Source organism: Falco peregrinus, chromosome 4, assembly GCF_023634155.1.
Source record: "Falco peregrinus isolate bFalPer1 chromosome 4, bFalPer1.pri, whole genome shotgun sequence".
Taxonomy (NCBI): domain Eukaryota; kingdom Metazoa; phylum Chordata; class Aves; order Falconiformes; family Falconidae; genus Falco; species Falco peregrinus.
Genome location: NC_073724.1, coordinates 114,397,250 through 114,410,284, shown reverse-complemented (window position 1 = coordinate 114,410,284; position 13,035 = coordinate 114,397,250). Strand labels below are relative to the sequence as shown.

The window sequence follows — 13,035 nt, the reverse complement described above, 5'->3', positions numbered from 1 at the left end:
TATAGCATTGGTAATTGGCCAAAACTTCACAAGTGCTCTGATAGTTCTCCTGCTATTGATAAATTTCTCTAATACTTGGCATGTGTATTCACTCATGGATAAACTGTTCATATTTGAGATATGATATTTTTCACCAATTCATATTTCATCAATATGAGATATTCAATATTTGAGAACAGAAGGTCATTTCCCTAGGACCACACAGGCAGAGCCCAAAGGGATTAAAAAACTTTTTCGTTTTTCCTTCCCCCTTCACTTTTTCTGTAGGCTTCCACTTAATCCACTCCTAGGAATATCAAGGCATTTTCACTTAATGAGCTCCTTACCATCACAGGAACTTATAACACAGGAAAGTCTTTGATCTGCCCTGTATTACTCTGATGGCATGTGACACACAATAGGATTTTAGTCTTCCTGTCTCTTACACTGACTCATGAAGTTATAGGTTGCTGGAACTGTTTTGTGGCAAATCAACAGGATCAATAAACTGGATGCTCTCTGGACTAAAGGGGTGGTGGTGGTGATGGTGGTGTTGTCAGGGAAAGGGTTGCCTCATGGCTTGCTTAAGATGGTAGGAATAAGACTTGATAACCCTGGTTGTGTTTTCTGTTAAATGTTCCACTATGTTTAAATTAAGCATTCAAAGATGCAAAACCTTTACACCAACTCAACACGATGGTTTTGGTCTAATCAGAACAAAATTCCTGAAAGACGATGACAGTTTATAGCTGGATGCTGAGCAATGGTTAAGACTGCAATAGAATTTGTCTCACCTATTTTGGCATGACTTAAAAACAAAACCTGAAAATTTATTTCTCTTTTGTAAGTGGCTATCTTTATTGTTCTGGGCTATTTGAGTCAACTGTGAAAATGTCAGAGTTCCCTACAAGAAACCCAAAGAGAGTTTCTGGTTGTAGTAACAGAGATTTATAGAGTTTGCCAGTTTACCTCTGTTTCCTCATGTTTGCATGTGGCTTTTGGATAAAGGATAATAAAAATAAAGCAAAAAAAGCCAAAAAAGAATTATGGATTAAATTACTTTGCTTTTAAGAACTGTGTTTGCTTTGAAATAAGCCACGGATTGTTAAAATAGAGTTTATAAGTGAAATAACATATAGTCATTTACTTTTTAGTAGAGGTATTTTTTTATAAATTACTGCAGTTAATCAGATGATTCAGCTCAATTGTCACCTAATTTCAAAAAGTCCCATTGTTTTGAGAGTTAGAAATGCAGGGATCAAAAAGGACTTCTTTATGTATTCAAAATAGACGTTCTGTAATATCTAAAATGGACATCAGAAAAACAAACAAAATAATCCTTTTTGTAAATTCCAATTCTGGTATAAGCTTTCTGTTAGGTCACAGAAGCCAGCTATGAATGCTGTACAAAATCCAATTTAGCAAAATAACATCTGGTTCTGGTTTAGATACATTGCACTTTTAATCTGGAGTTTTACCTTTCTGATTAAGTATTTGTACAAGGAGAAGCAGGTTACTTCAGCAGCTGAAAGTGTTCATATAATTTGTCAAACAGATCAAATTATTTTCATTATGCGTTTCAAATGAAAGCAGAATGAAGTAGTGCCATAGGCTTCTGTTGACATTGTAGAGCAACTCTGTGCAATGCTGCACTCGGATATTAAAACAGGCTTTTAAGACTCCTTGTTTACATTTGTTTTTCTTTTAAATTCTGATAAACACTTTCTCCATACTGAACTGGTATTTGCTGCATTCATGATCACAGAAACTTTGGCTATTTATCCATGTGCTGGTTTGTCCAAGTTTTTATGTTGCAGTCATCACTCACCTGATAGCTGAGCACATTAAATATTTATTGAAGATGTGGGTAAGGTCTAAGCCGGTTTTGCTTTTGTTCCTTCTGTAGGGTCTATTTTGTGAAATATGTGATTTTTTCAGCTTTGTGAAGAAGAAATGCAGCTGTGCTCCACTTAAGAGTGGCTGCCAGAGGAGCGCGGTCCTGGCCCTGTGCTTTGCTTCCTTCACTGTGCTGCTTTATATGATTGTGCACTGAGCTCAGAGGACTGATACGCCAGAAAGTTAAACCAGTAAAACAAACAAAAAAAAAAAGTGTTTTAGATACCTATTTAATGGCCCAGCTTGGTGTCTACTGGCACAGTTTCTAGCGCCAGCACAAAGCTCAGAGCATAAGCATGTGACAAGGGAGGTGTCCCAGAAGACAGCCCATAGCTGCATCCTTCAAGGGTAGTCACACTTAATGTGCAACCTGACGTGCGCATTTTGGGTTTGACAACGCAACAGTGCTTGGGGGCCTCCTCGTGCTAAGTGCGGAAACTTGTATCAAGCTCTTTGCTGTCTCTAAGACCTCAGAGGCAATAATGCTTCACTTAAATTGAGAGGTTTGGAGCTCTCTTTCCCTTTCTATTCTCACTTTTTGTTCAGCCTGGGTTCTCTCATCTTGGGTTCTTTCATCTCATCTGTGGGTTCTCTCTGGCCATCTTGCAGTCATGAGTGTACAAGTCACTTTGTCACAGCCCTGTGACACTACAGCCAGATTCGAATTGGCAAATGACATTTTGCAAGAAGAACCCAAAATTCCTATCTAGGTATTCAATAAGAAGGCAGTAAGAAAAATCAGAACCCCGGTCTCATGTTCTCACTGGGGCGAATTCTGTCACATGTGCAACCATGTTCTGACTGAGCTTTGGCCTTTGTGCACCACCAACTTGCTCAAGCATAAATTTATTTGAAGTACTGCCACTTAGAGGCAAGTGCTTTAAGCCTGTAGAAAAGACACACCTCTAGCAGTCTATTTACCAAAAGTGTACTTCTCACTTTTTTTATACAATGGGAGTAAGACACTGTTTAAAAAACAAGAAAAACCCCACCAACCAAACACAGTTATTAAAATTTACACTATGTAGTACTGAAATATACATCTTCTGGCAGCTTTTCTTAGCTAGCTGGTATTTCTAGCCTATCAGTAAAATATCTCACTCCTGCGACATGAATTATTTTCCATTTTTTAATTGTGTGTGCAAAAATGGGAAAAAGGTAGCGTTGCGTATGCACATTTATAGAGTACAAGACCTTTATACATGATAATGTTCTATACAGCTATGCACAAACCAAAGCAGGACAGATATTCAGGTCACGTTTTCTAATGATGGGCAAAGCAAGGATTTTTTTTTTTAGTTCCTAAGATATAAAGTTATTTAAAAATGAAAGATCTAAGCAGTTTGATCATCATCATTTTTTCTCATTAGGTATGTACATCTCTGACTTATCAGAACTTAGCACATAGCTCAGTGCCCATTGATCTAATTTTTGAAGAACTGCTTTTTAGCATTGCCTGTTTGGAGCAGAATAACAGTATCAGGGGATTGTTTATGGATAGAACTTGTCTGCAGGTGACTAACCAGTAACAACTGGCTAGAAATGTAATCATGCAAAAGCTTAGAAAGTGATGGGAGAAGAGGGTACCACATCATCATGCTTTCAAGGAGTCTAATTTTTGGAAACACACACTTAGGTAGGTATCCACTGAACATTGTTTATCATTGGGCATTTCTGGAAAACCTGGCCTATAAGATTTCCAACTACCTTGAAAACATGTATAGATTGCTATGATTATTATTACAATTTTGAAACATTATTATTTAAATTTTAATTATTTTAAAGAGTTGAAATGCTACAGGAATACAAGGATGGGCAATACCAATTTGTTGCAGTTTGATTTGACAGTAAGATACTTTTCCTGTAATGTACCACATGTAGTTGTGCTATATGTTATAAGCAGAGTCATGATATAAGTTGCCACTGGGACAGTCATTAGCTTGCTCAGCCATTGCAGGTATGAAAGCGGTAGCAATCTGATCACTTCTGTGGGCATAAATCTGCAAAAATACTGCCTTTTGCAGTTCTTTTTTTCTTTGAGTTGGCAGTATTCTCAGTGGATCTTCTGTTTTTTACTGAGATGCATTTAGGTCTATGTAGTCAGCACAAACTTGGAATTCATACGTTACTCTAAATAATTTGCACTGAAAATTGAGGTTATTACTCCTAGTTGTTTTGGTTTTAAGCATTGGTTGCTGTCTATCAGCTAAACTCGTCTATGTATCAAGAAATAAAACATTATGTTAATCATATGGAGAATATGGAAGGGAATGAAGCAGCTCTTCATAGTGGATGAAAATGCAGAATTGCAGAAATGTTTTGCTGAATGGCCAAAAAACTAAAAAAGCTCTTCAGATTCATAATTCTTGGGTCTTTGTCTCTTCTGAAGATAGCCCTTGTCAGGTCTAACCAAATGGTTGCCTTTTGCTCATTTTATGTAACGCCTTTTCAAAACACATTTTGGTACTGTGGAAATTTAGTACCCGTTTTCCTTCTCACCTTTGCCCCTTTTTGCCCTTCTTTTTGAAGAGCCTCGTTACTTCCACATTCATTTGTTTTTTTTCCTACCTCATCTAGATTTTCCCATTTTTGAACAGCTGCCAAAACAGTAGTGGAATTACTGGGTTTACCTGTATGGTCTCTGTCTTATTTCCACATGGGAGCCTTTTTTCTTGTGGTTCACTTGCCAGGATTTGTCCTCAGGTGATAATAACTTTAATGTACTTTCTGCCAGTTTCTATTTCATCATGTTACCTCTTGCACTTGAGGGTTCAGCAAAACTGACAAAACAGCAAAATGCAAAAGGGAACAGAATTGCCACATCATAAGCATTTCATGTCAGGGGGATAAGGGGTAAAGGAGCTTGGTTTTGTTTTTATTAATAATAATAGCAATAATAAAAGCACAAAGAGGAAGGAAATTCTTTTTGCAATCTGATTTATTCGATGGCATTCAACAAACAACGACGGGCAGGAAAGGTGATCAAAGCAAAACTGATCCTGTTTGTGTTTTCTCCAGATGTCATTACTGTCTGATGTCTTGACATTAAAACGGCTCAGAAGGAACAGCTGTATGATTCTTTTGTTCTCGGATACATTTGTGAGTCAGGTCAATGTTCATTCAATTTCAGACTGGAAAGGCTGAGGCAGGGAGGTTAACAAACATTGTATGGATTGTACATAAAACAGAGAGGGAGCTTTGCATTTTTAACACCTTTAACATAGCTTAGTTCTACAGACAACAGCTAGACTGGACCAACCTGTGCTATTTGTTGAATTACTTTAATTTCTAGCTGACTTACGCTGGGGTTTGGCTAACCCATCTTTGTGGAAGGGTAGCTGGAGTCTGTTCGCCATTGGACCTTCAAGGGCCTTTGCTGCTTGTGGCTACCATGGAGGTGTTGCATCTAGCCCAGTCCCCACGCTGGGAATCTCAGTGAGCTCCTGGATCCATGAGCCTATGTATGTTGATAGGATTTCCATCTTTTCAAAGTAAGTAGTTCTTCATGTTACTGAAGAAGGGTTTCCAGTGGGTAGTGAAGTCTTTGCCACAGTGGACCAGACTGCATCAACTCATTCAATCTATGAGAAACTTCTGTTAAAGGAAGGGCTGTGCTCTGGGAGTGATGGATATATTGGTTTGGAGGTACAAAGCGATTACTCAACTAACACTATATCTTCAAGCCTTTCCATCAGTGCAGGATCAGCAGTTTGAGCTGACCTCATTGCTGGGATGTTGTGCAGAGCTGGACAACAGAGTTTAACCTCTTCTTGTACTACTAAACTAGTAAAGTTGGACTAAGAGGAGAAAACACTGAAAATGTAAGAACAAAACAATATAAAGAAGTCATTAAAGACAGTTGAAACTTCTTAATAATATTTTACTTCAGGGACTTCCGAAAAACAGAAGTTCAATAAGAAGCCATGCTGGTAGAGAGGAAAGTGACAATGTTGTGGACCACAGTTCAGCACAGTGCTTAACACTGCTCCCTAAGCACACTGGAACAGTCTATATTAGTGGGACTTGGCATTAGTGGCAATACTGTGAGTGCTGAAGTCAACCCAAAAATTAAGTGCCCTGCTGAACTGAGACCAAAGTAGTAGTCTAATCTGCAACTAGATTGATAGATTAGTTTTCTGTTGTTTTGTTGTTGTTGTTCACACTATTGTCTTTTCCCTTTCTATGTAAAACTAAAGAAAACAAAGAAAAATCCATAAAAATATTAATCTGATATGTAAATTGACAGGATTTAAAAAAAAAAAAAAGATGTTTTCAAAGTTATCAAACACAGAAAATGCTACTCCTGTATGTATTTATAGTTTTTCATTTATCTTTAAACCACAGTAACAAAACTGGCAGATGAGAGAAGGAAAGAAAATTGTATTATTGTAGATATCTTGCACTCAGAATCAATCCACCAAAGGAGTCTGAAGACCACAGAAGTCAATTTGAATTGCTGCAATGACTGATCTTTACTGCAGCACTAGTGGGAAAAGTTAGTCAAGTAGGATTTCAGTTAATCTGACAGTATTATAAAGCAGTATTACTGCCTCTGATTATTGGATGCAAAACTGCAGCCATCGTGATGCAAGAGTTCCGGGCTGGAACTTAGCCATCACTATACTGTTCTTCCTTCCCTTAGATTGAAAAGTCGGTAAGAACAACCACCAAAGCCCTTCAGACTTAAACAGCACAGGCATTTCTACAGCCTTAGATAAATACACCCACATGTACAATTGCATGTACGATTGCACATACAAAAGAACAATATTGTCCTTACCTTCTAATGTAAAATACTTAAAAGTGAACCACTTCGTTACCTCAGTCATTTGTTCTTAATGTATTAGAGGTTTGTAAGCATGGCATTCAGAAAACTCCAACAAAGATTTGTAGAAGCTATTCTCTACTAAAATTTATTTTCAAAATTAAATATTTTAATGATTCATAGAAAGGCAATAATCCAGTTGGAGAGATGAAAAAAGGGTGAGATACAGTTAAATAATTTCTAAAATTCTCTGCTGGAGATGTAGTGGGATGTTCCCAGCTGATCTGTTATATCAAATGATGAAAAGTAATCTTACTGGTTGAATTATTTAACATTTACTTGATTGATAGCAGTACTTGTTTTCATAGAAATAAATATGTATTATAAATGGCATTACACATATGAGGCATAAAGGAACCTGGAATGCTGGTTTTTTTATAAAACATGAAGGGGGTAGCTGGGACAATTGTGCCTTTGTGTATAAACTGTATGAACTTGTATTTGATGTAGATGCATCAGCTTTTGTGATACTTTGATCTTTATTTGTTACAAGTTCTTTATTCAGTTTTTGTCATCACTGTCTCGACCTGAGGAATAGTGTGTCTGTAGTGGTTTTCAGAGATACTGGAAAAGCTTTAGGTATTCTATAAGACTGTTTTTTGAAGATTTTGGAAACTCTCCTCAAATGTGCTTTAATTGGAGAGGTATCGTAGGTCAGTTTGTGGTGAGTTGGCCCCAGCTGGCAGCCAAGCACCCACACAACTGCTCGCTCACTGCCCGTGCAGCAGGGCCAGGGAGAGAATAGGAAGAACGGGACTGGGAAAGCTCATGAACTCCAAAATAGCGAAGCTGCTCACCAATTACTGTCACAGGCAAAACAGACTCCATTTGGGGACTTTAACTTCATTTATTGGCAATTAATATAAATACGCAATTACTGCATTGGGTATTGAGAAACAAAAAAGAGTTGGGGGGGGGGGAAAAACCCTCCTCCTGCTTACCCAGGCTCACCTTCACTCCAGACATCTCTATGCCCTCCTTGTTACCGCTGCAGGTTATGCTCGGTCCCTTTGCTGAGGTGGCGGGTGGCACAGAAGCTGGGGTCAGAACACAGCGGTTTGTCCCTGCTGCGCCTTCTCATACTTTTGTTCTACTGCTCCTTTCTTCTTACGTGTTTCCTCCTTACCAGTGTGGGTCTTCCATCATTGCAGTCCCTCTGGGGGAGCACCTGCTTCAGCATGGGCTGATGCATTGGCTACAGCCTCTTTGGGGACGAGTCTTCTCTGCCGTGCAGTGCCTCCTCCTGTACTGGTCCAGTTGTTCCCTCATTCCCTCCTCCTAGGCATTTTCTGTCCTTTTATTAAAAACGTTTTCACAGAGGTGTCACCAGCTTGGCTGACAGGCTCAGCTGTGTCTGTCACGGTCCATTTGGATCTCTCCAATTTACAGGACAACATATTCTGTAAATTAAACTTTATTTTATAAGCTCATTAAGAAATATAACAAACAAACTACCTGTAACCATTTTCACAAGAAGGGATCCATTTTATGACCTAAAAGATAACAGTTTAATCATCAGCTACTCAAATTGATGATTTGGCTGATTATTTATGCTCCTACTTTTAAATATCCCACTTTTCTAGAGGAAGAAATGGTACTGAGCATGTTGTGAGGTGATACAAACTGTACTGGGTGAAACCAAAGTTCTATCCAAGCCATTATATTAAATAACGTACTGAATGCTTACGGAAGGAGTTTTAAAAGAAAGGAAAAGTTACCTGCTCCTTGGTATATACGGTTCACATATTGCAGAATTTCCACTAAATGAACATGTTCATTTGGTCAAATAAGATATTTTCTGAAATATGCTTTCCAGGGTTATTGCATTTTAGTTAATACTGAAGTATTTTTTGGAAGATTTAAATAAGTGTAGAATTTTCTTATTAACCAAAGCAAGGGGGGTGGAGGGGAGAAGCAGCTTTCAATCTCCCTTTCCTCATCTCCACTCTGCAAAACTACACGGGCTTTTGTTGCAAAGTCTTCAGCTCTTTTCAGAAATTTGTTTGCCTAGAAAAAACATGAGTTTTTACCTTAGGCGGTTTACATTTTTTTTCTTTGAAAAATTTTATATGATTTTTTTTGTTATTGTTAAGATACTGCTCACCAAAAACATACTTGTACTGCAGTGTGAAAGGCTTTCATGTTTTTTTTAAATAAAATGTTTTGTTCTAAACCAGACAAACCTTTAAGGGTTTTTAATGTTTCTTCTTTATTGTCTTTTTTTTAATCAGTAATAGTTGATAAAGTTCACTTGATTTTTCAAATATTTTTGATCATTCTGATATTGTTTTTCATTTAACTTTGACCACGAGTATTTGGAGCCCTAAAATGAATTGTTGATAGTAGACAAAAAGGAAAAAGTTTAATATACATGGAAGGACATACTGTTTAAGGCCACTGGTTTTCTACCCTTGTCTCTAGTACTACATAGTTTTCAATCTCTCTCCTTTCACCCTTTCTCCCTCTCCACAAATAATTACTTCCTACTTCCTTTTGGAAATCCATTTTTATGAGAAGGTGGGGAATTGGGGAATATAAGAACTGTTATTTCCAGTATTTCATCCTTAATACCTGATATTTCCATTTCATCATGGCTGCCTAGCAAGTCTGACATTCAGATCTGCTTTAGAGCTTCTTTTGCAAAGAGTGACATCTAGTTCCACAAAATCTGTGTAATGTCAGTCTTTGTGTGAATTGTCTGAGAGGTCAGCCCACAGGTACATTATATCCTCCTCCCAAAAAGGCGTCATCACTAAAATCCTGATCTTATTGAACTCCAAGATTTCTGTAGGCTCTGGGTTTTATCATGGGTAAAAAAAAACAAACAACACATGTCTGTCCACTGATGGAAGTCCTGTCATTTCTGCAGTATGATAATGCCACCCGTAAGTGCAGGTAAAATAAACCTGAAGAGGTGAAGAGAGATCTCAGCTGTACATCATTTCTTTGGCAATGCAGGCTGGAATAGCATCCTTTGGGAGAGATACAAAATCATCCATCACTATACTGTAGTTTTCTTGCATTTAGTCGCATTAAACAAATCTTTGTAGGTTGATTCTTATGGTTTGTCACCAAAAGTCCTTGCAAGACTTTTTCTCTCACCAATTCTGTATTCACTACATTTCAAATTTTCCCTCTTTTCATGAACATATTCTGGCTGTGATTTTAACGGGGTCTGAGAGTTAGGTGCTTACTGCATGGGAGTATAAATATAGGGAGATCCCCCTGGGTCCCACTGACGAAAACCAGCTGTGAACAATTTAGTCCTGAGTAACACAAAAGGAACATTTTAATTTCCACACATGTATTTTCACTTCTGAATAGCGGAACACCATCTAGTTAGGCAGTTGCATGATTATCCCAAAGTGAAACAGCTGTCTCTGCTCTAATCTTGCCCTCCTATCCTTCCAATAAGGCTTTTGATTAACTTTTTATTCTTAGGATAGCAATTTGTACCACGGATCTAATTAAGAACTTTATGTAACACAGCCAAAGTCCTCCTTTTGCAAGTCTGTCTCACCTCAGTCCTACTAATCTTGCAGCTTTCAGTATGGAGCATTCTGAAATGTCTGATATTTCAAGCTATCTCTTCTGGTTGAAAACAATTTCAGCTATTGAAAATCGGGAACAAGATTCATTTGATTCTTTTGTCCCGGTAAGGAAAACTGTAACATAACTCTAAAATAAGGCATGTTTTTAACATTTAAATTCTGAGAGTAGGCTTTTTTTTTTGCTTTTTTTTTTTTTTGTGGGTGGGGGGATGGCTTAAACTGAACCTTTCTGTCGAGCTGAATGTACTTAGACCTCTGACCATAGGTCTTCTATGTTTCTTACTGATGAACGGGTGAGTGGGAAAGAACAGCCTTTTATAAAAACTGGTGATTTCTGGGGAGCAAATGCACAGTTCTATACATCTGGAGTTAAAAGATAGTGCCAATATTTCTATTTTATTGTTACTTTTATGATAAAGATAGCCACATTACATACGATTCTTACTTCCATAAAACTACATAACTGAGATATAGTTTTTAAGTGCAGGACTATTTATTAACTGCATTTAATGAATACATATGGGCATTACTGCTTATTGCCAAATGACATACAGTAATATGATATTGTAGACTGTGAATAAATCAATTAAGTGTACTGATCTCTTCTATGTTTACATCAATATGTGTTACTAATTTTAATCATATTTGACTTTCAAATATTTTGAAAAAACATTTTACTTATATTAGTGTCATGTGGACTGCAAATATTTGTTTTCCCATATGCAGTAGCAGATGCAGGATGATGCTTTTGGTGACCAGGTTAGGTAAGCCAGGCAGAGCATGCTGGAGAGGAAAGAAAACAATATCTTGCATTCTTCCACGTATCTTCATTTCATGTGAAATACAAATCTGATGGGATATCTTTAAATGAAAATATACTAATATTGTGCAGAAGAGACATATATCTGACCTGTTAAGTATCTTACCAACAACCAGATCAATTATTAAGGTACTAACTACATCAGCTCAGCATTGAACTAATAAATGAGCAAAACTAAGTGCCTTCAAACACCAGATGGGCTGACAGCAAAAGATGCTTGGACCCCTGTTTGTGTATGAGTAGAGATCTTATGCTATAACCGAAAAAGACATTTCAAAATGTGTCAGAAAGCATATAGTAGCATGTGAAGGATAGGCTGACTTTAACTTTAGAGTCTTGATTTCTCCTTGTTACGGCTGCCCTAAAAAACCTGGTGCCTCCCGTAGATTCTGTGTTGTTCTTGCTGTAATACTTTCTATGTCATTTTTCTCCCGTTCCTCTGAAGCACACGATGTTCCCATTTCTTGTCCTCCCAACCAAACATTTATTTAGTATCAGGGTCAGGTCTGCAGTGGGGTTTTTGTGTGTTAGTACTCAGAATTGGTGCACCTGCCTGTGAAGTTGGTTAGCTTTTGGAAAGGACCATCAGATTAGGTGTTAATTTTCCCCAGACGTCCTATGGCGAAAGTCAGGATTTACAACAGGCTGAGAATGGTAAATGTGATATTTCTGCCAGGCGTCATGATTTACTGGATGAGGGGGGTGTGTTTGAAAATTTTCCATTTCATTTGGAGGGTGGAATCGGTGTCTAAATGGCAGGGTAGGAGGAGACTGGATCTGTCCAAAGGGTGCTTTGGTAAAGGCTGCCTCGTGGCTGAATGTCAATTGCTTGAGATAGATGTTGGGCTCGTTTTGGAGGTTGAAGCACTGTTGCAAAGGTGCAAGGGAAACCTGAATTCCTAAATCTGTGTATTTTCAGGACTGTGCTCTGATTCCAGTGACTATATTCTACTTACATCCTGCCTTAAGCAGCCAGCTCCATTTGTGTTACTAAGTGCTATGTTTAGTCCTTTTCCAGGTGTTCTCTCCTGGCACCTGATATATACATAACTTCCACTGCTTGCTTTGTCAGGAATGTTTTCTTTTTCCCTCCTAACAGTAATCAAAGCTTATTTCTGAAAGTTATCTCCTGGAGCTTTTCCAGAGAAAAAAACCCACCATCATATCAGAGACAGCCATCCAGGAGCTGCTTGTTGTTATTGTTGTTGTTGATGTTGCTGCTGTTGTTGATGTTTCTATTATTATTATTATTATTATAAGAAGAAGAAGAAGAGGCTGCCTTGGTGTGATGAACCATTTAATGTTCCAGTGTTTTGGGGGATCGTGTAAATGCATGAAAGGTTGTTGTGACATTTGAAGTTCTCCTAACTGATTTGCAAACCCGCCTTCTCAATCTTTGTAGATCAGTTCTGGCAGTTTTCAGGGTTTGTGTCCCTGTGATTGTTACATTCATTCTTCAACACACTGACAGTTGAGAGGTCAATGTTGTCTTTGTGTGAAAGGAAGGTGGTTTCATTTTTGGGATAAATGGCTTTTAGTTATACACATTCACACAGTAAAGCCAGAGAGCGCAGAATTTTCCTAGTCCTGTCCAGGTCGCTGTTCTTAATGTATTTGAATAGTAGCATCCTAGATTTTTGTGTTTTACACAGCAGAAAGTATGTCTTGAAATCAGTAACTAAAAGTTATCCTATAATCTAAGAACAATCATATTTCAAAGTAGTGCCTTGTGCTACTGTTTGTGAGCGCCTCATCAGTAAAAATGCCGTGTTACTTGCTGCTAGATAAGTCACTATTAAAATTCCCAAATCTATTTTAATTCAGTTTAAGATAATAATTTTTTACACAGTGTTTCTGCATCCAATTCTAGCCAAAACAACACTGTTCAGAAATGACAGAATGCTAAAATATAAAGATGGGGAAAGACCTCACAGGTCATGTTGCCCATCTGCCAGAATGTGAGT

The 13,035-nt window shown here is 37.8% G+C and overlaps 1 protein-coding gene across 20 annotated transcripts in view; it reads left to right on the top strand.

Moving 5' to 3' along the window:
- DLG2 (discs large MAGUK scaffold protein 2) overlaps positions 1-13,035 on the top strand; it is a 1,040,329-nt gene that overhangs the window by 590,857 nt on the left and 436,437 nt on the right. The window contains exon 1 of one of the 20 annotated variants that reach the window (XM_027779441.2): positions 10,248-10,355. The exons of the other annotated variants lie outside the window; for them this stretch is intronic. Coding sequence (XP_027635242.2) covers positions 10,251-10,355 — 105 coding nt within the window. The 5' untranslated portion in view covers positions 10,248-10,250. Of the gene's footprint in view, positions 1-10,247; positions 10,356-13,035 lie in introns of those variants that run through there. 20 annotated transcript variants of the gene reach the window in all.